General features: G+C 46.0%; 1 protein-coding gene across 1 annotated transcript in view; it reads left to right on the forward strand.

The window, feature by feature from the left end:
• The window catches only part of TGFA (transforming growth factor alpha), a 103,578-nt gene that overhangs the window by 72,827 nt on the left and 2,900 nt on the right, over positions 1 to 27,851 (forward strand). The window contains exons 3-5 of the mRNA XM_058428588.1: positions 16,213 to 16,330; positions 24,444 to 24,593; positions 27,611 to 27,720. Of these exons, the coding sequence (XP_058284571.1) occupies positions 16,213 to 16,330; positions 24,444 to 24,593; positions 27,611 to 27,720 (378 nt within the window). The remainder of the gene's footprint in view (positions 1 to 16,212; positions 16,331 to 24,443; positions 24,594 to 27,610; positions 27,721 to 27,851) is intronic.

Genomic DNA, 27,851 nt, shown 5'->3' on the forward strand with positions numbered 1-27,851 from the left:
GTATAAAACTCTTAGCACAAAGGCCAACATCCAGCGTATTTGGTAAATGTGTTTTGTTGTTGTTGTTGTCACCATTACTCTATAGTAGACTATTTTAAGAAAGACACTAAAAAAAAAAAAAATCAGAATTTTCCCTGAGGTAAGAGGTTTGCAGACTTTCTTGCTTAAGGAATACTTACAGAAACTCAAAGTGTACGTTATTTATTGCTATATGACAAACTAAAATTTAGTAGCTTAAAGCAATAAACATTTATTTTCCCACACAGGGTCTGAGAGGAATTCAGAAGTGGCTTTCCTGGGTCAGGGTCTGGGTCAGGGTCTCTCATTGCAGTTGCTGTCAAGATGGCAACTGGGGCTGCACTGTCATCTGAAGGCTTGAGTGGGGCTGAAGGATGGCTCACTTACAAGCTATTGGTGAGAGGCCTCAGTCTTTCCACATGGACCTCTCCATTGTGTGTCCCAATGACTTAGCAACTAGCTTCCTCCACAGTGACCAATCCAAGAGAGAGAGACAAAGAGAACAAGGCAGAAATTACAGTGCCTTTTATGACCTAGTCTCTGAAGTCACATCCCATACATATTCTGTTGGTCACACAGACCAACCCTGAGACAGTATGGGAGGGGACTTCACAAGGCTGTGGATACCAGGAGGTAGGGATCTTTGGGAGCTATATTGGAGGCTGGATGTCAAGGGGAGTTTAGGACCACAAAGACCCAGAGGTTTGGTGGCCGACTATAGAAATGGGAAAGGACTGCTGTATAGAAGAGGGAGACTTATTCTGTGTGGCTTGCAAGGATGGAATTCAAAACAATACACAGAGGTTTCTGGGAGGCAGATGTTAATGTGTTTAAGGAAGAACCTCCTGGCAATAATCTGCCCAAATAGAATGCCAGTACTAAGGCAGCTCATTCTATTTGGGGCAGTAGTACTTAGTACTACCTTAGAGACTGAGCCCCTGAGTACTGGAAGAGTAGAGCACGGGCTGGGTGTCCTCTCCCAGGGACATGATATGCAGAACCCTGACTGGCTAGAAAGTTAGCTGTGAGTACCTCCAACTCTGATATTTCACTTCTGGATTAGAGGAGGATTTTGTGAAATGAGACCCTTAGGGCTTCATTTCTTTTAGTTTTGAGGAAAAACAAATTATTCATGGAACTATGAGGTCTTTGCTTCCAAACCAGTATGGCTTGGAGAAACTATTAAGAGGTAAAATGACCCTGGTGTTTCTGGAATCCCCCAACATTTCTCCTTTTAAGAGCGGAGCTCCAAGTTGCTTGATTTACACTTAGCCCGGGGGATTTAAACCAGGAATCCCCAACTTTTTTATGAGGCAGAGCCTTTAGATCATGGAAGAGGCAGGAATGTTGGCATTGAGTTTTCCTCACGGGGAATCCTGGCACACCTTGGAGAGAGGGAGGGGGGTTGCAGCTCTGCAGGATATTGTCCGGGGAAGGCTCAGATATCCACCAACGGAAATCCGTCCACTCTTTGAGTATGCAAAAATACTAGCTGATGCTTTGCTGGGGATTCCCATAGAGAGAACTGAGAATGCACTCATTTTTAAAATAGCCTCCTGGAGAAACTTTTTAAGTGGTTGGTGGGGGTGGCGAGGCACTGTTATATTGGTCACCATGTAGGCATATAATGTAGAAAGCGTCCATAAGCAAAGGGTTTCCAGGGAAATTAACACTACAGCATACCACGTTTACTCCTCCCTTAGCCCAATCTACCCTTGGACACTCACTGAAATGATCAGTGAAATATGAAACCATTTCTAAATGTATATCAGTACTAGAAGCTCTGAAGAATTTCTGCCAGTGAGCGTGCAGGTGGCAGCCCTCCTACCCTAGTCCAACAATCACTCCTCTGGAAGACAGGATTGTCAGGGGCAGAATCACCCAAATAGCCCAACCTTGGAAGGCCAAGGTATGAGGGTGAGGGCAGGCCATCTGGATCCTGCCAGTGCCTCAAGAAAGGACACAGTCAAGGCCACAATAAGTGACAAACTCAGTCACCTCTCACTACTAGCACGGCATGAATGTCTGGAAAACACAGGGGAAAAGAGAAAACTCTTTGGTGTGTACCTGTTGTCTCCTGCTTCTACCAAATAGATTTCTTAGATATTTGAAGGCACTACAGTTAAACTTCCCCTTTTCTGTCTTTATCTGGCCCCAAAATATTGAAGAGGGCCATTGTCTCTGATGGAGCCCAACTTAACTCCCCATCATGCTACACGAAAGCAGATCTTTCTCTGTAAAGATGACGATGCAAGAAATCGCTGGCCACAAGAAAGGATTTCATCATATGTGAAGATTTTTTGAGGAATTTCAACGAATGCCTCTATTCCCAAGAAATGGGTAAAGATATTGAATAATCTAATTTATGTCTTCAAGACTGAAGCTGACATTGCATCTATGAAACAAGTAAGAAACAGCTACAAAGAGATGACGGAATATGGTGACCAATTTTAAATCCATAATACACTAATGAGAAGAAGATTAGATATCACAGTAAAGTCAGTAATTTTTTTTTAATGGGCTGGGAAATTTCTCCCAGAACTCAGGACTGAAAAACAAAAATAATGAGAAAAAAAGGAAAAAAGGACCAGGTGATCCAATATACAGATAATTCCAAAACGAAAAAACAAAACTAAGGCGGACACAATCATCAAAGATCATTGAAGAGAACTTTCTTAAGCTGAAAAAGACTTGTCCTTAAGATCGAAAGCATTAACTTCAGGGTAATTTAACCAGTTCTCATTGCAAAGAAAAGGTCTTAAAAGCACTGAAGTGAAAATAAAAACAGGTTACAAAGGAATATAGTAAATCTAGCTTCAGTTTTTTCGTCAGCTACAAGCCAGAAGTCAGTGGTGGAAGGCCTATGGGGTCCAAAGCTCATGACCCAAGTTGTCATTCATATGCAAAGCCATGTACATGAATGAAACACAGATGTTCTCAGACATATAATATTTCGTTATATGGATATACCTTTCACATGCCCTTCCTGGAAAAAATGTCCAAAGAGCCTCTTCAACTAGATAACAGCTGTATCAAGATAAAAACCCCCAAATGGGGAGGATATAATTTTTTCAAAACCAGTGATAATGTGTCCAAGCAACTGTTGTCAGTTTAGTTATACTAGTACAGATGTCAAAATTAATTATTGAAACGTAAGTTTTATATATAAAATAATGAGGATATGAAATCAGATGACAGAAATAAAAACTGGTAACTGGGAAGAAAAAGAAGGAGGAAGTAAGTATGCTAATTTTTTATCAAATGACACATCAAATTTCATTTTTAACATTGATAATTGAGAAAATAAACTAAATTTTTTAAAAATGTAAACAATACATTATAAAGAGTATTTATATTCTGAATCACCACAAAAGAGGAAAGAAGTCAAAGAAACATGATCTTTTATACAAAAGACAAAAAAGGCAACCTACTAAAAATAATAAGCATTTGTAAAATGTTTTCTAAACACAAGTTATTTCTTCTCAGTGATAAGATGGCAAGTCGTTTGCTTAGGACATTTGTATTTCCAAAAATTATACAATGAAGATGCATAACTTTTTAAATGACAAATTATAAAATCCCTTGTAGGGGCTGTTATAAAAAGTTATTTGATGTGTAACCCATTATCAGTAAAACTAAAGAATGGATGGATGAGAAGTTCCCAGTTATAATAAGATATGATCAAGATATTCTGGGCCAGCCAGGATGGTCATGCTTTTTTTTTTCCAGTGGTATCGATTTAAGATTTTGCAGCTGGTGAGATACATGATCATGGCCATCTGGAGAACTGTAGGGCACCCATCTTCTATGTCGAGAAGATTGATGTTATAGTAGTTACCATGCTGTCCTGCCTTGGCGATTTCTGCCCGAGGGTTTTGAGAATGCAGTAAATTTGCATCAGCTGTATAGCATTTCCATCAAAACAGTTGTGCCCTGCCTGCTGTCAATTGTGGCGGCACCACTTTATATTTTGTTTTATAAAGTTGCAGAAGCAGCATTTGCCCCATCCACACTTTGTTCAAATTACAAAGCTGATCTCACTCTTCACCCCAAAAGACTTACTACTCCTGAAGAGGTTTGTGAAGGTCGACCTGATCCCTCCAGGATGGAGAACGGACAGAACAGACCTTAAGCTGGGGACCAGGGTTTCAAAGTGGAGTCTCCCAATCAGGGCCAGATTGATTTCAGATTGTAAGCACAGGGCATGTTGGTGTTTGGGTGAGGCTCCCAGAAGAGACAGAGAAAGACAGAAAAGGATATGATTTATTGTGAGGATTCATCCCACATCAGAAATTCTGTAACCAACCCCTAAACACTGTTCAGACTTCAGGCTTGGCATTAGAGTAACACTCCCTGCTGTAACAGATAAACCCTAAATGTTGTTTATTTCCTGCTCATATCAAAGGCTCTGCAGGTTTTCCTGGCCCTACAGACTTCTTTCCATGTGCTTATTCAAGGACCCAGGCTTCTTCCATCCTGTGGCTCCTCCCTCCTCCATGTCCTGCGGGAGCCTCTCTAATCAGACAGCAGCTGGGAAAAGACAAAGGGAGGTCACACAGGGAGGTTCTTATAGACCAAGCCTGAAAGTGGAGCATGTTATCTCTGCTCAGATCCATTGGCCATATCCTGGTCACACGGGCACACCTAACTGCAAGGGACGCTGGGAAATGTAGTCTCTCTTCTCAGGAGAAAAAGACTCCGGATTTAGGGGAACTTCTGGGAGTCTCTGGCCCACACTTTATCTTTTGCATATTCCCTGCCTCCTTCAGAGAGCAGTTTCCCAGCTGAACTCTTTCAATTAAAAGAAAAAAAAGTGATATAAGTATAGTGGTTGGAAATGGAATGGATCAAATAGGCCATACTCTTTTGGGATTTTGTTGTTTATGGTGGGAGTGTGTGAGGTTTCTGTCCATAGAGACCAAGCCTGAGGTCATCTCTTACCAAACATCTTTCTTCTGAGCATCTTCTGTCTTCTCTAAATGATTATTTTGTCTCCTTCCTGCTTCTTCCTTTTTATTGATAAAACATGAGACAGTAACATGATTTTTCTTGTGCAGATTAAATCTAGATTCCTCAAGGCCAGTCTTCTATAACACTACAATTCTGTCTGTGAATAAAACATTAACAATAAAAATTGGTTAAGCTTTAACTGTGTTTATAATGTTACGGGGTTTTAATTTTAAATGGTTGCATTCAAACTCTAAAATGCTCACTTCATGAAATTTGAAAATGTATAAAAGAAAATAATTGCATATAATTCAACCACTCTCTTACATCTCAGCTTCCTTCCCCTTGAATATAATCTTGATTGAAAGGCTTTTATCTAACGACAACCAAAATCATCTGTACAAAACTCAGAGGGAGTAGGAAAGAGAGTCACATTTTTGTCATGGGACATAGTCCCAACTACAAATTCACTTCTATGTTTTTAAGACTGTTGAGTTTGCCTTAAATTTATCTCTGTATTCTTCAGTTTCCTCACTTAAAATGAGGAGTATCCTTCTTCCACCCACACTGCATCTGCAAACTGCAGATGAAAAAGGCACTGGTCAAAAGTTCTGAGGACATAAAATGTTCTAGAAAAACAATCATCCCAATAATACTTATATGTGCTCAGTGTAGAGGGTTTAAATGGATTATGGTTCAAAGACTCAACAAGAGGAAGCATTTTTTCCTAAGGGTGGATTGAGAGTTTCCTGCCAACCACTTTACCTAACAATTTTGATATTTGTAAGGAGAATAGAGACACACAGACTGCAAAGGCAGGTAGCCCTGGGCTCTAACGGGGCTGTTTCTCCAACAAAGCCAGAACAGAATTCCCCATCCAGCAGGACTGGGCTCCAGTTCCCAGAGCCATTCACATTCTCATTCAAAGCCAGCTGATGAGAGCCAAACATAGACCTCCTTGTTTACCTTGTGAATGGAACTTGGAAGTAAAGCATTTTCCAAATGCTGGTTGACACCAACAGAATGTAATTACAATAAGGGGCTTTCTGGTTTGAAGATATGAAAGAAGGAAATGATTTGTCTCTTTGAAATCAAATTATCACATATTAAAAGAAAAGGGGGAGGCTTAGCTTCCAGCCCTCAAAGCAAAATCATGACCTGTAATTTTCTTAATTTTTTTTTTTTTTTTTTTTCTTAAAATTACTAAGACCAAGGTAGTAGGGATAGAAGAAGCAACCTGGGAGCTGGAGAATGGGGTCATGAGGAAGAAGAGGAGTTTAGCGGCAGAGAGTGTGATCTTCGTCCAGTATGTTTCCTGTCTATTTCCATTGCATTTTAATCCATAAGGAATATAGAATGGTGATTGGCAGGCTGCTTGTGGAGTCTCATACCTGCCTCTCTCCTCCTTGTGCCTTTTCGGGGAGGCAGTGGTGTTCCCGGGGGAATCAGGGTACAGGTAACAGGCCAAGTTGAAGTATGTATGTTGTGCACCTTTAGATGGACAGAGTCTCTGGTTTTAGCCTGCACTTAACATGATTCCACTGAGGTTTTATTTTAATTTCCCAAAGCCTCTTTGCTAATTAAAGCCATTTGCCTTGGGACTCTTAGCCCTTTTAATTCTAAAATGCCCCTAAATTTTCCTGGTAATTCCTGATTTGTTTATTTTCCAAATGAGAGTCATCTTGAGTGTGTGGAAGATGCCCATAATGACTTCTTAACTCTCAACTCTCTCTCACACACACCCACACACACACACATGCCCTCTGAAGTGACAGTGTGCTGTATTAGAAAGGGCGAGAGCTTTAGAGGAAACCAACCATGAGTTCTGGTTTCCGCTCTGCCATTTGCTGACTTCGCAGCACTGAACATCTTTAACCCCCCTCAGCTCCACATTCCTCATCTGTAAGTTGAAATAGTAAGGATTCCCTTGCAAGATTTTTGTGGGGATTAAATAGAATTCTCTCTATAAAATGCTGGGCATAGCACTTACAGTGGGTGGACAATCCAATAGTAGCTGCTCCTAATAATAATATCATCATCATCATAGTCCAACCTCAGAAAATTCTACATTGGGTTAAAAACTCTAAGACCAGGTACTTTAGATAAAATTGAAAGTTAGCAAAATACTTCTGTGTTCATGTTATCTGATTTTCTTCTCCCTGTTGGAAAAGAAAAAGGTACCAAAATGATGCAAACTCTGCTTTTGCCTTCAAAGTAAGCATGATGAACCCCACTGGAGCTTTTCTGACTGTATCTTTTTTCCAAGTACACACACACACACACACACACACACACACACACGGCTGCTGTGTTATCAATAACCAGTATCTTTGTAGGAAAGTAGAAACTAAATTGTCTGCTTCTTTACCAATATCTTTGTTTGAATTTGGTTCCATCACATCTGATGCCCCTTGGGTTTTTCCCAAAGGGAGAAATGGTCAGAGGCTATTAAAATGGCTCAGATGTTCCCTTAGGTTTCCCCTACAGCATCTTGTTTGAAGCTGCAAAAGCAATTCAGAAGTCCACCTTAGGCCTGCTCTGAGCTGCTGGACAAGAGCACTCTGTAGCCCAGAGGTTCCTGCCCTTAGTGGAAGGCCTGATAGCATCTCATGTTCCAGCCACCACCCTACTTCCAGCAGCTCCTCAATTAACCATCATCCCTGGACATGGAGAAATCTCTTTTGCATCTGTATTTTCAACCACTGCTCCCTTGTGAGAATAATAATTTCCATATGTATAATTCCCCACTCCTCCCCCAAATAAAGTAATACTTCCTCTTGTTTCTCCTGAAAGTGCCCCTTTCTGATTACTAGAAGATGTTCACTAGTTAAGTGTTCCCCCTTCCTCACTGCCAGTGTGATTTGTGGGTTGGGATCATGTGCCTTCTCAGCATTTGTCTTTCTGGACTTGAGTAGCATCCTAATTTTCTATAGCTCTTCAGTATCTCAATATCAGAGAAAACAGATCAAATTTCAGTTCTACTACATTCCAGCTACATGTCCATTGACAAGGTTATCTCAACTTCAGTTTTGTTTTCTTACCTTAAAAATAGAGACTAATAATGCTAACCCCACAGGGTGCTTTTGATGTTTAGTGAGATAATATGGAGTCCCTGCCCTTCAGTGGGGATGGAGGGGTGGGTAGGATCTAAAGTCAGTGTATGATCAGGGAAAGTTAAAAAGCAAATAGGGTCAGATTTGGTCAATACTGGAAAAGATCACTGAAGAATTAGGAGATTTTTCAGGGATTATGTTATAGGAAAAATATTGTTCTCTTTTAAGCATAGGAGTTCTCTCAGTAAATTGAGAATCTGGGGTTGGGGGATGGTAGAGACAAAAATGGCCCTGCCCCACCCCACCCAGCTGAACAAGTGGAACAGCAAGAGAACTGTAGCACTATAGTTACCTTTCTCTCTTTCACTGCTTAACTACAACGAAGGCCCCTTCTCTCTTAAATGATGGTACTGCAGAGCTAAACTCTGTTTTCAAATGGTTTTATATCCATCATTTAAAAGAATTTCAGTGATCTTAGGTTTAATAATGAATGAGTTGCATAATTATATTTATCTCATCTCCACCATCCCACACTCCCCCCTCTAAGACAGCAAAATTGAATTCCCCTCATTAGTTGGTAACACTTGAGATCAATTTCCTACTGTAAATGTGACAGTAAAAAAAAAAAGGGATTCCTTTTCCGTAACTCTGCTGACATCAGCCGCTCATTTGAAAACTCTCTTGTTCTTCTGCCTGCACACACAGCCCCAGGAAATGCCCCTGTCGATCAGTTTCCTTGATGGGGCATTGCTCTCTCTGCAAAGGTCAGTAGTATTGCCACACTAGATGCTGACAGTGCCCTTCTTCTTCGGGATCATTCACAAAATGTAAGAATTATCCTCACCTCCCCCCATATGCCCAGGGGAGCAGGACCCCTGCTCACCAAGTCTCTCTGGACAGCCACTGGGTTCTAGACCATTTACTTCTCTAAGCTCTGGCTTAGCAGTCCTGCCACCCGAGTGTAAGCCTCTGCACCAGCCTCTCCTTCACTCCATAGCTGCCTTTGCAGGTTCACGCATCGCCTCCCAAGCTTGGAGTTCCACCCTTGTAAACTGGGCCTGCTGCTGCCCTGAAGCCAGCCTCCCATCCCAGAGCTGAGTCCAGAGCTTTGGGTGACTCCAGCCTGGCCTCGGGGTGGAATGGAGGCCTTGATACCTGGGAGTATCAGATTTATACCCCCTCAGCTTCCCCAGTAGCTACTGCTGACTCCCATCTTTACTAAATTAATCTACTGCCTTTTCTCCTAGACATCCAGAAAGTATTAGTTGGCTTTGCCATTGTAGTATCTGAAGACAAAATATTTAGTCCCAGGTCAGAAACTTTGGCTGAAAGTTCCTGCTAAAAAGCCAGACGTCATGATTAAATTGTTAGAAAGTTAGCCACGATATCTGAGGAAGTTATGAAATGGCTATAAATGATGTAAGCTCTGCAATGGGCAAACGTGTTCACAACTTTTGACATCTGGGGAAGAGAGTTAAGAGCCACGGGCTCAGCCGGCTCCCACTGACCAGCACAGCATGAAGTCCAATTAGGGCTGCTTTTAAAGGGGGTGATTGTGCTCAGTGGTGTGGACGCTGCCCCCAGGGGAGCAGGGCTGTTGGAAGGAGCTGTCCAGATGGCTGTCTCCCTGGCTCCCCTGAACTGCGGAGACCCCTCCTGTGAATTGGATGGGGGATTTCCCTGCCCCTCAATTGCTATTCCAGACCCTCTTCCTGTAAGTGGGGTTGGGCTCCAGGCCCTATTAGTGGGTCTGTGGTCTCTGGGCAAAGCTTTCACAGCTTCCCCAGAGAGCAGTGGTGTCTGCAAGATGTGCGTTTGGTTAACATGCTGGAGGGGCCTCTCATAAATTTCATGGCAACAGGAACTGAGTGGCTTTGAAACTCCAGCTGCTGGTGGGCTCGATATGAGGTCTGTTCCAAAACCTGGAACGTTTGCTTTTCCTATCGTCAGCCCCGAGTGCTACTCAGACTTGGTGTCTGGAGGAGATGGGCCAGAGTCCTGGGGGCCAGCGCCAGTCCTTCTCTGCCCTCAGCTGGCACATCTTGGGGAGACTTTCTTTGGATATTCCCTGCTGGCCTTTGCCACCTTCCTTTTCTAAATGATTCTTTTTTTTTTTTACTTTTAAGTCTCTAGGACTTTCCTTCCCTCACTCGCGATTGTCTTGAATTTTCAGAAAAAAACAATAGAGTGGGAAAGGGAGAGAGAAGGGAGGTAGAGAAAAAAATAGGGAGAGAGAGAAAAGCAGGAAGAAAAGACAGAGGCAGACTCTGAGAGAGAGGCTGAGAGAATCATTCTTAGGAAAGATACCAGGAATTTGGGGGTTGCCTTGTAATGCTCATCTTTATAAAATAACTAGAGGCAGGTTTGCCCCCCAAGGAGGAGGTGGTACTCTAAGTTACTGAGCAAACCCTTGCCCATTGACAAGGTTGTCTAAGCTTCAGTTTAGTTTTCTTATCTAAAAAATGGAGACTATTTAGGTTAAAGCAGGCCGCCTACCCTGCCTCGACTTGGGGGATGATGTAAGGAAAGCCCCCAGCACTTAGCAAGCACTCAGTAAGTGACATCCCTGTCCCTGCCCTCCCCTACCTTCACCAAAGTGCCTTTCATAGGAATAGCCTTGTCTGCCTGGGCTGACCCTGCTGTGGTATTGGGGGTGTTCTTTGCTGAGTCTGGGGGGATCTAAGACAAACACCTTTAAAGGCCCTCAAATGAGAACAGTTACTCCCCCGTCACTTGTTGGAGATGGCTTTAGTAAAGCACATCAGCTCACAAGGCTTGCACAGCACCCTAGGGACGCACAAGCCCCCATGCTGCCCCTCCTGGAGCTGGCTCACCCTAAAGGTGCACAGGAAGAGCAGAGTGGCCACAGTGTGGCTCGCCCTTGGGACTGCGGTTTGGCCCACTCCTCCCTGTCTACTTAGGTCTCAAGTTTGAATCACATCCCCTATTAGAAAACCTGTGGCAAGCTCCAAAGCTGCCAAATATGCCAGTGGAAGCGGAACCCGTTCTGCACATGGTGCACATTGAACTTCCTGGGTGGTGGGGGCAGGACAGCACCCTGCGCAAAGAACCTCGAACTTGAATTAAATGCTTGTTTTTAAGAAGTTTGGTTATATGGGGGGGGGGGTAGAATGCACATAACAGAATAGAAAGAGTAAGCTTAGGTGCATGTTCGCATGCAGTGTGTACTTACATGGTTCTCTCTACATAGTGGATTACAGATGGGTTTTATTCTCTAATATGGTATTTATTATATATTGATTTATTTTAATTTCCTAAAATATATCACTTTTGTAATGAGAAAATGTCTTGAAACTTTTGAAAAAGTTTCGAGAGTGAATGTATCATGGTTGTAGTCAGGAAAAGGGTTTTTTTTTAATAAACAACCTTTTAATGATAATCCACTAGCATCACGCCCCCTTCATCCTCTCTGCCCTTTGGGCTGAGGCAGACAGGTGGAATTACGGAGGACCAGGAACTTGCACTCTAAGCCTCAGGCTTGTTTCCACTCTGGTCTCTGAATACACAGAGGGAGACCACCATGTGTCATCTGCCATCACTGTTACTTTTGCATGGAGCTTCTTCACAGCTTGGACTCTTCTGGCTTCTTAGTGAGCTGTGTGAAGTGAAGGAACTGATGGTTTACACAGGCAGATGCTTCTTTGGGAAATTGTTCAGGATGTCATTCACTATAGCACATGAAGTCCCCTTCAAAAACCCCCGCAGAAGAAGAGAAGTTGCTCTCTGACCATTGCTCTCCAACCACAGACTTGGAGAAAGCTGAGCCTGTCCAGCTTGTGCAGAACAGGTATATATATTCCTATCTAATGAACCTTATGCATCCTTGCTAAGACTGCCAGGAGGCATAGAGTTAGATTTGTCCCTCAGTTTTGGCATGTGCGTGTGATTTTCTGATATCCGTCTTTGTGTATTAACCTGGTGCCTGTTTTGCTCATTGCTGCTCCTTACCCTTACTTTCCTTTGGCCCAATCTCTCCTTCCTTCTCTCACTGCCTGCCTGTCTGTTTCTTCCTGTTTCCCTCCCTCCCCTCTTCTCCTTCTCTTCCTTCTCTTTCTTATCGCTCTCATAACCCCACCCCCGTCTCTCTCTACTCTCTGTCTCCCTTCCTGTCTCCTTCCCTCCTTCTTCCCTTTTATGTCCCTCTCTCCCATCTCTCTCCTTCTCTCTCTTTCTCCCACACACACTTGTTTCTCGTTTGCATTGCCTTTTTATGGTACCTATTTTTATAACACCACCTCATGTCATTTATAAAAAGAGGCAAAGGTATCCATCAATAGGGGTTAAATGAGACCGTAGCAGAGTCCACCCTTCACCAGTTTTGGAGAAGTGTTCTAAAACAGATTCCAAGTTTTCTCTTTCTTTGAGTGTATTTCTACTGACCTAATACTTTACCACGAAGAACCTCAGCCGATTTCAGGCTTTAGAATCACACAGGAGTTTGAAGAGCTGGAAGGTAATCAACTCGAAAAAGGACCCTGGCCTTTCCACTTTTGCAAGAGCCCATCTATCCTTTGCTTCTGTGTAACACAAGCCTGCATCTCAAACGTTAGTGTGCATCAGAATCACCTGCAGGAGGCCAGACGTGGGGCTCGCACCTATAATCTCAGCACTTTGGGAGGCCGAGGTAGGCGGATCACTTGAGCCCCGGAGTTCGAGGCCAGCCTGGGCAATGTGGTGACACTCTGTCTCTCTACTAAGATACAAAAATTAGCTGGGTGCAGTGGCATGTACGTGTTAATCCCAGCTACTCTGGAGGCTGAGTGGGAGGATTGCTTGAGCCTAGGAGGTCAAGGCTGCCCTAAGCCATGAACGTGCCACTGCACTCCAGCCTGGATGACAAAGTGAGACCCTGTCTCAAAATAAAAATATAAATAATAAATAAATAAGTAAATTACCTGCAGGGCAAACATTACAGTATAGCAATTCTATTTCAATAGGCCTGACTTTAAAAAATCACCCAGCAAGTTTGTCCCACAGATTTCTGGGCCTCACCCCAGAGATCCTGATTCAGTAGATCTAGGCTGGGTATGGGTGGCAGGCAAACTCAGGGGAATGTGAAGCTGTCTGTCTGCAGATCACACTTGGAGGAACTCAGCCCAAAGCCCTGAAAAAGGGACTTCCTCTAGCCACTTGGAGGTGGTGGTTTAAACGGCCTTTTGTGGAGCCTGTCAAAAGCCTTTTTGAACATGTACATCAAATGAGATCCACTAGCCCAGCAGTCCCCAACCTTTTTGGCAACAGGGACCAGTTGCATGGAACACAATTTTTCCACGGACTTGGTAGGGGTGCTGGTTTCAGGATGATTCCAGCTTGTTACATTTATTGTGCACTTTATTTCCATTATTATTACATTGTAATATGTAATGAAATACCATAATGTAGAATCGGGAGGATCCCTGGGCTTGTTTCTCTGCAACTAGACAGTACAATTTGGGGGTGATGGGAGACAGTGACAGATCATCAGGTATTAGATTCTCATAAGAAGCACACAGCCTAGATCCCTCACATGCACAGTTCACAGTAGGTTTCCCGCTCCTGTGAGAATCTGATGCCACTGCTAAACTGACAGGAGGCGGAGCTCAGGTGCTAATGCGAGCAATGGGAAGTGGCTGTAAGTACGGATGAAGCTTTGCTGCCTTGCCAGCCTGCACTGGCCTCTAGAGTCTGGCCCCTTCATCTCTCTGTGTTTGCTCCTTGACAAGTTCAGTGAGCACAGAGAAGCCAGTTATGCAAAACTACAGCAGACCCTTCCTGTCTCAATTCAGCATCCAGCGTCTACTGTTAGCCAGTGACTGGGCCTGTTCTTCAACCACTCAAGCCAAGCACATGCAGGTGACTGTAACCAGCCCAGGCAACTGGACCCAGCAGTCCTGCAGACTCCTGCTCAGAGGAGGGTCCAGCAGCCCCAGGTCGACATCTCTACCTGGCTTTGGGCTTCTCTGCTTGTCCTCATGTGTGAAAGACAGTAACTGTCATTAAGGGCTAAAGGGGACACTTGGACTTTTAGTTACACCTCACTGAATGTATGGGGGGATTACATACTGTAGTGGTTTTATCACATGTGGATATTCATTCATATCTTGGGATTGTCAGTGGTGACAACAGGAGAGCTAACAGCCGAGTGTCATACCACACAATCTCTTGAGTACAGAACTTAACAAGCATTACCTCATTCAACCGCAGAGGCACCAAGGAGGCAGGGGGACCCGCTGTCTTGTAGCTGCAGAGGCAGGCTAGGAGAGGCCAGCTGCTTCAGGTGGCAGAGGCAGGATTCAAACCTGTGTCTCTGACTCCAAAGCCCATGCTTTTAACCACTACGCAATGTGTCTCCTTCAATGTCAAGGATTCTGTTGTATTTTTAGCCTCTGCTTTTCCCCCCTGGAATTATGGGATTTCTAAAATGACGACGCTTCTAGAAGCAGCTCATGAATAGAAAGATAGTAACAGGAGTTTAATATTTAGTGATGGTCTAAAATCTCCCAAGATATGAAATGTTCTGTCCTTTCTCAGAGAGCAAGAGCTCCAGGAACATGTTTTTTTTCCCCAAAAAAAAACTAACTGGGAAAGACCCACTCCTGAAATACCCAAAAGAGAAGCATACGAGGACCTGTTGAAAGAAGCAATGGAGACTATATCGATGGAGCTGTCTTGAAATAGCTACAGACCATGCCTCAAATTTACTTTGGACAAAATGGGAGTGGAATAAAATAAGCCCAAAGTACTGCCTGGTCAGCAGGTCTGTTGTGCATGATGGTGCTCCGAATTGGCTGGCTATTTTTATTCCTGTCTGAAAGCCAGGGATGGAAAACGCTGAGAGGTTTTGTGACCACCCCAAGCTCGTGAGAGTCATGGTACTAGGGCTCTGAGTAGGACCCGTCTCAGCCCCTACTCGGCTCTTTTTTCTCTCTCCTCATTATGGGAAAGAGAAAAGAATTTCCCAACACTGACTGTGCTGCTCTCATATGGGTTTCTTGCTTTAAGTAATCTTTTTTTTTTAATTATTTAATTTTTTTAAGTTCCAGGGTACATGTGCAGGATGTGCAGGTTCGTTACATAGGTAAACGTGTGCCATGGTGGTTTGCTGCACATAACAACCCATCACCTAGGTATTAAGCCCAGCATCCATTAGTTCTTTTGCCTAATGTTATCCCCCCACATCCTCCCACAAAAGGCCCCAGTGAGTGTTCTCCCCCCACACCCTCCTTGTGTCCACGTGTTCTCTTTGTTCAGCTCCCACTTATAAGTGAGAACATGCAGTGTTTGGTTTTCTCTTCCTGCGTTAGTTTGCTGAGGATAATGGCTTCCAGCTTCATCCATGTCCCTGCAGAGGACATGATCTCATTCCTTTTTATGGCTGCATAGTATTCCATGGTGTATATGTATCACATTCTCTTTGTCTAGTCTGTCATTGATGGGCATTTGGGTTGGTTCCATGTCTTTACTATTGTGAATAGGCCTGCCACGAACATACGCATGCATGTATCTTTATAATAGAATGATTTACATTTCTTTGGGTATATACCCAGTAATGGGACTTTAATCTTTATAGCCTTATCACTCCTAATCCTACCAAGAGAAGCCCTGCTACCATCTTAGTGTATGTCCTTCCCAGACTCCTTCATGTCTAATTTCTATTTGTGTTGTTGTTGTTTTTTTTTAAGGAGGATCATACTATATAGACAATACTGGAAACCCATTTACTTAACTTACTGTATATCATAAGCACCTTTTTGCATCATTAACTCTTCTGCTTCTGCATCAATTTAATGGTTACAAAATATTCTTTTGTACCTTTCTGTTCTCTTGCTTTCAAAACAGATTCTTATGAAAGCTATCTAAAAAAAAATCACTGTCACTTTGCAAAAGTGAAATTAGGTAGCTCTTGTGTTGAAATAGCAAAATTGCTCTGTTATCTTTGAATTACATTAGTTTGGGGGGAAATTTGTTTTGCTGTTTACAAAAACAAAAAGCTGGAAAGCACGCTATACAGGAGCTCTAGGCCTGTCTTAGGCTTTAGAAAGTAAGTGAGAGCTGAGGAGGGTGTGCCCCAGGTGAGAACCCAAAGTCCCAGCCATCAGGGGCTCCACCTTCTTGACTGGTAGGGTGGGAGGTGTGGGGTATGCACGTCAGCTGTTCCTGGATCTGAGCCCGCATCTTTCCTCTCCCCCAGCAGACCCGCCCGTGGCCGCAGCAGTGGTGTCCCATTTTAATGACTGCCCAGATTCCCACACTCAGTTCTGCTTCCATGGAACCTGCAGGTTTTTGGTGCAGGAGGACAAGCCAGCATGTGTGTAAGTATCCCCTGTTCTCCTGGAGATCTGGGGCTGGGGTCAGTCCAACATCCAATTAGAAGAGCATTTACCTTCACAAGACTTGCCAGAGGCCCCAAGACCCTTGGAGCCAGATGTGTCAGAGGATTGGAACAGTGGGCTGAGGGACACCTTTTTCAAAACCAGATGGCTAAAAATCCAGGTTCCAGGGCCCCCAGCCCACAGCCACTGAGGCAGAACCCTGGGAAGTTCAAGCCTGGGGCTCTGCATTTTTAACAAGCATCTCAGGTCATCCATGGGTTTAGCAAAGTCTGAAAATTCTTGGATTCATATTTAATTCATAACTTAGAATTTCTGGAGCACAAGGCACTGGGATGGATACCTTTGAGTGGCCAAAGTCTCTAAGATGTGGTCTCTGCCCTCCAGCATCTTCACAATCCAGCTCATAAAACAAGCCAGAAGCGCAGGCAAAGGGCTAGTGTACATAAATGGTAACAGAACCAGGAGCAACTTAGAAATAAAGATGCAGGACATGCATGGCGGTCTCCACACCTGGCTGAGCATCATCCTCCTTGAGGGGCTTCTTGAAGTATTACTGAACCCTGCTCTGACCTACAGAATCAGAATCTCCAGGAGTGGGACCTGGGAATCACATTAGTTCAGAGGCACGGTGATTGCCACAGTCAACCAGGTTGGGGAAGAAAGTCACTCAAAGAAAGCTTCCCAGAGCAGGTGTTAGGGTTAGACCAGTTGGGGGGGAGTAGAGAGGTTGTTCCAGGCCTCACGTGCTCAGGGGACCTGCTAATGCAGATCAGTGTGGCTACACCAGGGAGACAGAGAGGAGACCAGCTTAGAGATAAATTGAAGGCCAGAGCCCGTTGAAAGCTGTCTTTATTCTTTAGGCAATGGAAGCCATGTGGGTTTCAGAAAGACATAGTCAAAGACAATCAGTCTGTCTATAATAGAATACTATTAGGGGGACCTATATTGAACCTTGGCACTATTACATTTGGAGCTGGGTCATTCTGTTGTGGAAACTGACCTGTATACTGAAGGATGTCAGCGGTATGCCTGGCCTCTATCTACTAGATGCCAATAGCACTACTATCCCTGGCCGTGCCAATCAAAAATATCTCCAGACATTGTCAAATGTCCTCTGCAGGGCAAAATTGCCCCCAAGTTAAGAGTCATGGATCCATATGAAATTGCCATTTTTGTAGGTCAAATATGGTTGAGGATTGGCAGTTTCATACTAATCGTTAATAAAAACTGGCACCTATTAAAGTTTTGGCTTCATGTCAAGTACTGTTTGAAGTACAATCCATGTGCTAACTCATTTAATCATACTGACCCCATGAAGAAGAAAGAGAGGCTATACCCAGCCCGCATGGCAGGGCCTGGACTTGAACCAGCCTCGTTGGCTCCTGAAGCTGAGTTCTTAGCCATGATACTTAAGGCCATCAGATGCATCAGCCTAGGAGCCTGGGGACCAGGAGAGCCTGCTGCAGTAGGCGGTGTGGGCAGGGCTTTCCTCTGTCTAAGGTGCAGCTGTATGAGCCTGGGCAGGCCCCTCAGGGTGCCTCTGAGCCTCACCTGGAGAGGAAGAAGGAGAGGCACACTGGCCACCCTCCTCCTCGGAACACCGCAGGGCTAAGAAACTCCTCCAGATGACAGGCCTCCGCACCCTGTTAATACAAAGCACGATGATGATGATAGACACTGTCATTATTCATGATTATCATTCTTATTAATAATTAACATACTAGGGGCCCCTGGGGGACTGATGGGGTTGTTTTCATGAGTGCCCTTGTCATTGTGGAAAAACACTGGCCCTGAAGGAAGTTTGCCCTCTTGACCCAGATATCAGAAAGCTTCCCTGTACAACAGGCAGAAGGTACTCTCCCACCAGCCACGTCCAGGGGTCGGCCCAGAATCAAGCATACAGGGCCTCTTGTGTACTGGGCTATGAGTTGAGAGAATCCTCTTTGGAGAAAAAGAGCAGGTCTTTACCAAGTTCTGACCCAAAGCGAGTCAGAAGCTCAGTTTTTCTTCCTCAGGTGCCCTCCCCACCAGATCAGGGCTGGTGTAAATTTTCCAAGAGCTGGCAGCCAGGCAAGCCAAGCCACAGCCACCTGTGTGGTGGAGGAGCCCCCTCTTCAGCTGTTGGAAGCCTTCTGAACGCTAGGGTGGGTGACTGCTCTCCCATTCCCCTTAGTCCCGAGCCCTGCTCTTGGCCAAAGGGAAATATTATAACTGTCCATCACATTCACGCACCCTTACACTTTGCTAATCAGGGTGATTGGCCATCTCTCCACATTCACATCATACACATTACTATTAATAATAATAGTAAGTGCTCAATAAAAGCTTAGTTCATGGCAGGCATGGTACCCAGCACTCTGCATACCATAACCATGGATCCCTCACAACTCCCCTCTCAAGTAGGGATTATTACCCTTGTTGTATAAGTGAGAAAGCCGGGGTTCAGAGAAGTTGAGAAACTTGCCCAGAGTCCCAGAGCTAGTAACTGGCAGAGGTGGGGTTCAGTCCCATCATTCCAGCGCCAGAACCCATGCTCCCAGCTGCTGCCCAGAGGCTGCTGTGCCTCTGCTTGGCAAAATTCACCTCAAACCACTCAGCTCTTTTGTTTCCAGGCATTTTCCCCCTGCAAATTAACCCTTCTCCTGAGAAAGGTCAGGGTCATCCCCAAGCTCAGTCCCCTGACCACAAACTCATAACAAGTTTTTCCTCTGGGCCAAGTGCGGGGCTACAGAGACAGCTGAGACATACTCACATTTGGAAAAGCTGACCATCTTGGGGGAGGCATGGCCATGCAAACAATTACACCTCTTTACCTCAGTTTCCCCCTTGGATCTTGATGGCCCAGGGACACTATTCAGTCTACAGAAATGCTTTACATGGCAACAGATAGTGAGCCACACTGTTCTTAGATGGCTTTAATCAGTTGTCAGCATTTTAGAAGGCAGATTTCACATTTCCATGCAGACGTCCAGCTCCTCTTGAATAAGCAGAATGGCAACACCGGGCCTGAACTTCCAAACGCAGCCCCTCAGCCGGGACTCACTCAGGTGTGCCGCCCCAGATAGGGCTCGCGCTCTCCAGCCCTTCATTCTCCACCTCTCCCCAAAATTCCCGACAGCAACGTGGAACACTGGTCCCTGGTCACCTGTTGCCCTGCTGCTCTGCTTACACCAGGCCACTTGGCTCACTTTGCCATCCGTGGGACCCCTTGGGGCTTGCATGTGTTCAGCCCTGGGACAGGGTCCTCTGCAGGCCCCTCTGACGGCACTCCTTACCCCCCTGATGGCTTGTGAGCTCTGGGAAGACAGAACCACACCTTATCCCTTTTTGTATTTACAGTACCCAAAAGAATGTTCTAATTAATGAATTCCCACTAGACCAGAAACTCTTGAGTGCATGCAGAGAAAGCAGAACATTCTGTCCCTGCTCCTGTGACTCGCCCAGCCCTGGGAAGCTGACACACACATCCTGGTCAATAAATCTGACATACCCTGAGGTCAGGCCCCATCTGTCATGGCCTCATCAAGCAAACCCACAGGGAGCCAGGATTCTAGTCTCGAGAGAGGGAGCACTTTCTAAAATATCATAAGTCTTAAACTCCGTCCTCCATAAGAACAACAGTCTTTAGGTTTCCAGAGAACCTAAAATGACATCTCACGCTATAAAATGAGGGAAAGAAAAAAAAGTTTAAACAAATAACTAGTCACAGACTGCCAAAGGTGGTGAAAACTAGCCTTAGATATTTATGCTTCAGGTGCACCCTAGATGGTATTTTACAGCTCCCTTTAATAAATCCCCTAGTCCCAACCACATCAGAAAACTAATGGGAGGAGAATTTGCAAAGACAGTAAAGCTATAGAAATGCAGGGTTAGGACTCTCATCACTTTTTCCCTGAGGCGGATTCCTCACACCATTGGTCTGCTGCCTGCAGCAGCCTTCAAACAAAGGAAAACCGTTGAAGGAAGCCACCCGGGTGACAAGTTTACCCCTGGCAACCAGTTTGAAGTTTCTTACCTGTCCCAAATGCTCCTTGGTGACCCAACGCCCTGACAACTTTCCCACAGCAAAGTAGAAAGCAAATTCCTGTCAGCCAAGGGAAACATTCCACCTGGCCCTGGCCACAGAACCTTCCAGTGGAATCTAAACAGAGTTAAACACCTGAAGAGACCTGACCGCCATCAGTTCATAACTGGCTGCCTGCGTGACCAAGGTGGCGCCTGCCCAGAGATTAGGATTGGGGACAGTTTTCTTGTTGATACTCGAGCCCCCTTACATAGATCTATCAGCAGGTGGTGGGGGTAGGGTTAAGAAGGCTGACATCACTCCCATCCACAGGTCTGGAGAAAGTGCAGGTCCTCCCAGAGTGGGGGTCACACACCAGGCAGGAGGACACCACAGTTAAAGGCATGGATGGGAGGTCAGGAAGACCAACATAAAGTCCAGCTGAGTCTCCCATGCAAGTGACTTGACCCCTTTAAGCCTCTGTTTCTTTGTGCACAAAATGAGGATACTAATACTTCATAGGATTGTAATGGGGACCCAGTGATGATAATATATAGAGAGCAATTGCTGCCTATGACAAGAGCTACTGGACTCTTAAGTAGTGGGACTACTTAAATTAATTGATTAAAATTTAGTTTCTCAGTCTCACTAGCCACATTTTCGGATGGAATACCTCAGGGTAGCTAGTGGCTGCTGTATTCATCCGCCCAGATATAGACTGTCATGATCACGGAAAGTTCTATTAGACAGCACTGGAGAACATTCAAGCCCAGTTCCCAGCACAGCATATGAGCTCAAGTGTTTGCTATTGTGGCCGCTGTTGGCACCATCACCGCAGCCAAGGGATGTTGTGAGGTCCTGCCGGAAGGAGTATGTAAGTAGGGCTGACCATACTCCAGCCCTCTCCTCCCCAGCCCCCAGAGCACAGTGGTTATAGGACTTGGTGAATCTGGTTCTTGAAAGGCTGAGAATGCGTGAGCCCAATACACGTGCCCTTGGTCCTAGTGCACCCACTGCCTCATAGCCCTGTGGAATGTGCAGCCAGGTGAGAACCAGCGCCTACCTGAGGCAAAGGAGAGAACAGCAGCTGGATCGAGTGTGATTCATTTGCAGCCAGGTGAGGTGACTCTTCCCACTCCTTCTGTGACTTGTGCCTAAAATAATGAGCATAATTAAGTCTAATATTAGTAGAAGCTTGGGAAGTTTTTTTTTTTTAAAGTATGTCACCAAACCTTTTTCTTTTTCGTCATAAAGAGCAGCTGAGAAGCATTTCCATTATTACAATTAGGAAGAGAAAGGATTGCCCTCCCCCGCCCACTGGAATCAGCTGGGAGCTTTAAAAATCTTGATGCCCAGGACTGACTCCCAGAGATTCTGATTTAATTGATCTAAAGGTGTGGCCTGGACATCAGGATTTTTGAAAGCTCTACATGCAATTTCAATGGGCAGCCAAGGTTGAGAAATGTTGGTTTCACTGTTAAAAACTTCATGGTGGCTCTCAACTCTGGCTGTGTCAGAATTACCTTTTGGCCCTTTCTTTAAAATGTCCAGGCCCCATTTGCAGAGAGATTTTGATCGAGGAGGTCCCAGCTGTAGATGAGACCCACTGGGCTGCTTGGGGCTAAGACGCACTGTTCTTGGAGCTCTTCTAGGTCATGACCTGGAGTCCCAACGATGAGGCAGTTACCTAGGTGCCTCCCGTGCCTCCCACCTTGGGGAAGTGTTCGCTCAGAAGCATGTTGGGCTCCCTCACTCTGTGGGACTGGGAGTTGAGCATTTGCAGCTATTACACTAGAGTGATAGGCATTCTTGTTGGCATGAAGACTTTCCTAAGGGGCTGGGGCTCCTGCTGGGGCGGTTTTAAAGCAGAGCTGATTTGCAGGGGCCAGCATGCGTGAATGGCAAATGTTCCTCTGGTAGAAAAAGCGTGGAAAGTCAGCAAGGTGTGTCCCAGCCCAGGGGGTTATCATCTCCCTTGGTGCGTTAAGACGGCACTGTCTGGGGGCACCTTTGCACGTTGCTGCACTGACAGCAGGGAGACCTCGCTCCAGGACAATCAGTAGCCCATCTCTTGTGCCTGATCAGAATTGTGTTTGTCACTAAATCACTAGCCCAGGGTATCTTCCAAACCAACTTGCATTAACCCAGAAAGGTAGCCTTACTGGGTGAGACTGTTAGTTCCCAAACCTCTAGAAGCTTTTGTTTCTTCATCTGTCAAACAAGGTAAGTAATAGCCTAATAGCCGCAACCTCACAGGTCAGTTGTGATTGCTGGGATTAAAAGAGATGATTCATGTAGGAGTTCAGCCTAATGCTTGCAGTAAATGTTATGTGTTGTAATTAGCACTTGGCTGCCACTATTTTATTTAAATGAAATGTATTGGGGTCTCCAGTACTGATGTGTTAAATCGAGTGTTTTTAGAGCCAAATAATAGGCAAGGTGCTAGAATCCCTCTTTCCCAGAGCCTGCTGGTTAAAGTAGAAACGTTTCAAGCTGTGTGAAATTGTCACGGATTGCTCACCTTCCTATATGCTGAGCCTTTCACAAAAGACTCTGCATTGGCTTGTCTACAACTCCTGGTTACAGATCTGATAATCCACTCCAAAGCCCAGGCTCCCCGGCACCATTCTGTTCAGTGGTTCGCCAGAGGTTTCTGTAGAGCTAAGCCCTGCCCTGCAAGAGCAAGAAGGCTGGGACCAGAAGTGAAGCTGGTCAGAGAAGAGCAGTCAGAAAGGTGGGCATAGTCCTGGGGGGGTTCATGGAGGAGAGGTTAGGGAGATCCAAGAGAGCTGTGGAAGAATGGATGGATGGATGACAAAAATGAATGTGAACGAGTCTGTAAATTACATCCTTCTGGAGAATGTGGTCCTTGGGATGGAGCCTGAGGAGGAGAGTGAGGAATGATATTCCAGGTGGAAAAGGTAGCCAGAGTTGAGATGCACAATGGAGACAGAGGTTGCAGTGAGCCGAGATCCCGCCACTGCACTCCAGGCTGGGCACAAGAGCGAGACTCCATCTCAAAAAAAAAAAAAAAAAAAAAGTCCCGCCTGGCAAAGGAGGTGGCGACCTTAGATTTCTATTGACGATAAGAACGTTACTCTATACAAAGGGAAAAACAAAGTAACAAAGGGACCAGTGTCTAAGCTAAGTATCTTTTATTAAGAAGAATCACATGCTTGGGGGATTAGTGGCTCAGGGTGAGGGGATGCCTGTAAAAGAAAATGACCATCCCATCCTTATGGCCAGGGCACATCCTGAAGCACCTTTGAGACCAACTTGTGCATAGCAAGGGGCTGTGATTGAAAGACTAATACCAAAGAACCTCTGAATGAATCGCCCTCCTCTGCCCACTGGAATCAGCCAGGAGCTTTAAAAATCTTGATGTCCAGGACTGATTCTGAATGGTAGCAATACCAGGAATTACATCACCTGGTATTAGCACCACACTGTACAGGCTACACGCACATTCAAACATGACCTTGCTTGTGCCTTTACTAAGCCTGGGTGGAGGTAGGCCAGGTATTGATGGACAGGAGAACACCAGGGTTCACAGGAGAGTAGTGACTTCTCCAGTCCTACAATGACCAGGTAGTGGTGCTGAGTAACCTGGTAAATACTTGAAGAACTAATTAAACTTGAAGAAGATAAAAAGGCAAACCACAAGCCTATGTCTTCACTGGTTTCAGGTGTTTTCTTTCTCATCACCGGAAATTCTGAAAATACACATTTGGTTTAAAACTAACCTGGATTTTTTATGAACTGCCACAATGAAGCTTGTCATGAACGCATTTGCTGCCTTTATTCCTCCAGGATTTGGCACAGTCACAATAGTCACGGATTGCTTCAGCCACAGCTTGCATCTGCAGATGATCAGGATTAGATTCCCCCTCCTTCTCCACATAAGCAGTGGTGCCTGCGGCAGGGAAATAGGCATTTTGCTGACACCTTTCCCTCCAATTGCAAAAGCTGACAGAGCCCCTTTGGGCTTTACCTGCAGGCTCTGGGTCCCTCCAGGAAAGCCCTCCCTGGAGAGCTAGGGTAACAAGACCTTTTGTCAGGAGAGTGCACTGATGTTCCTTTCTTCCCCAGCTGCCATTCTGGGTACGTTGGTGCACGCTGTGAGCATGCGGACCTCCTGGCCGTGGTGGCCGCCAGTCAGAAGAAGCAGGCCATCACCGCCTTGGTGGTGGTCTCCATCGTGGCCCTGGCTGTCCTCATCATCACATGTGTGCTGATACAGTGAGTACTTGCTGCCCCTAAGGCCAGGTCCCCTGCCCGCCTCCCCTACAAGGGACATCCGCAGTATATCCAGATAACAGGGCCACCTCAGCACAGCTTATTTCTGCGACGTCTGAGTGCTGTCAGGAAAGCTAAATGCTACTTTGATGACTGTTGGCATGGCGTGGCAGCCAAGCTGCACGAAGGCCTCGTGCATCCTGGGTGGATCCCCAGCTGGGGGGTTCGTGCACTGTGGAGGCCAGTGCAGAACCAAAGGCATGCTCATTCTTTCCACGGTTGTGTTGGAGTCTTCAGAATAGTGATGAAGTGGGCAGGTGCTCCAGAGAGGACTAGAGACAGCTCCTAGCCTCCTTCCATCCGCAGCAGAAGTGCTTCCTCTCTGCAGAAGTCACTTTGCAAATACTAAACCATGTCGAGGGCCATTGTTGCTGTTACAGGCTGATGACCATCACTCTGCACAGCCCTTCCTCTTTTTGTCCACTTCTCTGCCCCTCCTCATCTTCCAAAACTCAGTTGCTGTGTTGTATCTTCCAGGAAGCCTCCCTGGGGCCTAGACCAGGGGAGACCTTTTCAGGTGTGTCCTGGCCCCATTTGCTTGCCCATATCTCTTGACTGGACTGCTGTGCAGAGTCAGAGACCCTGGGAATACAGTGCAATATTCCTAGCGTTTGGAACTATGCCAGATTTATTCCCTGGAAATATCTAAAGTCTGAGTCTTAGGGGATTTATTAAGTTGGTGCAAAAGTAATTGCAGTTTTCACCATTACTTTTTAAGGCCAAAACCACAATTACTTTTGCACCAACCTAATATACCTAATTGGATATGCACAAGGAAGTCACAGAACAGTTAAAGGCTGCCATTCAATTCAGTGTAGGTTAACTCATGGGGGAGATGGTCAGTGGATGGGCCCCTCTGAGAAGGTTGTGGTCAGTAGCTACATGTCGATGCAGGAAGACAGACTTACACCCTCCAAGGTTGCCTAAGATTTGGGCAGATAAACTGTCCCTTTGGTTTGTGGCTATTGAGACATCTGAAACACATGGCCCTGGTTCTGGTAACAATGAGGCACCCGTTAGAGCCCCAGCTTGTTGACAGTAGCCACAACCTGCTCACATCCTTCTCCTGGACCAAGGCAGCACTGAGTGGTGAGGTGTGAGGTTTGAGGTCTGAGCTGGGCTGGCCTTTCCCTCCCCACCAAGTAGTATCCATTCTGCTTCCAGGGGCCTTGGAAAAAACATGTTTGCTCGGAGAAGATAAGTAGCTGTGGTTCAGACTGGGCCACAGCCCAGGCTCTGCCACTCGGAAGGACCCTCCTTGAGGAGCAGGAGCAAGCTAGTGGGCTGCCAGCCTTGCTTCTCATGGCCAGTAGCTGTGTGTGCCGCCCCATCCTTCCATTGTCCTGTTTCTATGGCCAGGAGGGTCACAGGGACTTAGGAACGAGACTGGGGGTCCACGTGGGCCTCCCCAGGGGACCTAAGAGCTAATTTTGGCAGATTGTCTGGAAACAGGAATGATCTAGATGCCTAGACAGCATCTCTCATTTCCAGGGAGGCGGCCAGTCCCAACTCCTGTGTCCCTTCCCAGCTTTGGTCTCCCTGCCAGAGTCCAAGTTCAGAATCCATGAGCCAGAGACTAAGCTCTCACTCCTGCCAGGCTATTGGCTTCCTGGGCTTAGGGCCCTCCTGAGTTGCAGGGTCCAAGTTGGGACCAGCTTGTCCCACGCTGGAGGAATCTAGAGGCCTTGATCCTATTGCCCTGGGATGCTCCTGAGAAGTGACAAGGACAAGCCCACCTGGCTGGCTGACTGTGAGAAAGTAGTCATTGATGGCTCTGGAACCAAGGCCTTTAGAGCCCCCTGGCATGGGATGTGCTGTTTCCAGCCCAGACTCCGCAACTCAGGAGGGCCTCATGCCCAGGCACACTGCTCTGGGCTCCCGGTTTTCACCTGTGACATGAGCAGGTTGGGCAGGAAGGTCTCAGAACCTCCTCCTTAGCCCTGCTGTCCAAAGATTCAGGGGCTCCAGTAACCTTTCCAGCTTCTCACTGCAGGACAGTGCCAAGACAGGGGCTGGGATGGGAATTATGAAATGCCCACCAGATACCGAGAGAAGCCCAGCAACGGCTTATTTCTTCATCTCTGCCACCTGGCTTACCTTAGGAAATTTCTCCTAACTCCAGCCCTAGCCCAGGGATACATAAATTATATATGCATTAAGGTTAGAATGAGTGGAAACAAAGTTCTCCATGATAGCCCAAGGGAAATGGCTGGCAGCGTCTGTGGGTAACTCATCTCTCACTCAGTGCTTTCTTTTCTGTTCTTTGGGGGCTTTTTTTTTTTCATGCAAAGTCTGAAAACCCTCCATTCCTGCCCACAGAGGGAGGCAGGAGCCTTTATAACCCTGATGCCTCAGGACTCCGGGTCACACAGGTTTACAGAGAGGGTAAATGTTCCAAAACCAGAGAATTTTAGTCCTGAAAGCAGGATTCAAAGACATTGAGATCCATAACTCATTCTTCCATTTTTTTCCATGGTCAATTCAGCCATCCAAGTTACCTGTTCTGCTACAGGCAATACCAGATGAATAACCTCTTCCTAAACCCTCACAGCCCTGCCAGCTAGAGGTGGCCACTTTATCCCAGTCCTTTGTCCCAATTCTGAGGCCATTAACACTTGTGGAGTTACCTACCTGGTTCTTTATCAAGAAAGCCGGGTGGAGGACCAGTTCTCTCTGACAGCTGGGGAAGCTGGAGCCAGGTCAGCTTGCAGAAACGGAGCAAATACTCTAGGGCAGCCAACAGATGCTTTTGTTGTTGGCCAGCATCTGCCCCAAAAAACCACTGCCCTACAATGCCCTCAGCCCCCTATGGTGCCTGTCCCTCTAGAAGCCCCCATGGGGAGCTGGTTTGGAGCTGGTTTAGAGCTGGAGCTGCCCAGCAGGCCCCTAGGGCAGATGCTGTGCCACCCTGGCCCTTGTGCCAGGCTCCTGCCCAGACTGGGTCCTCTGTGTCTTTTCAGCTGCTGCCAGGTCCGAAAACACTGTGAGTGGTGCCGGGCCCTCATCTGCCGGCACGAGAAGCCCAGCGCCCTCCTGAAGGGAAGAACCGCTTGCTGCCACTCAGAAACAGGTAAGGAGCCTCTTCGGTGGTGGGAGACACTACTGGGTGGAGAAAACGACCACCTTCTCCAAGTCAGGGCAGAAGTTCCTGGAGAACGAAGCAGGAAGAGGGGAGAAAAAGAAGAGACTGTTTCATTCTAC

Source organism: Hylobates moloch, unplaced genomic scaffold (assembly GCF_009828535.3).
Source record: "Hylobates moloch isolate HMO894 unplaced genomic scaffold, HMol_V3 SCAFFOLD_15, whole genome shotgun sequence".
Lineage (NCBI taxonomy): Eukaryota > Metazoa > Chordata > Mammalia > Primates > Hylobatidae > Hylobates > Hylobates moloch.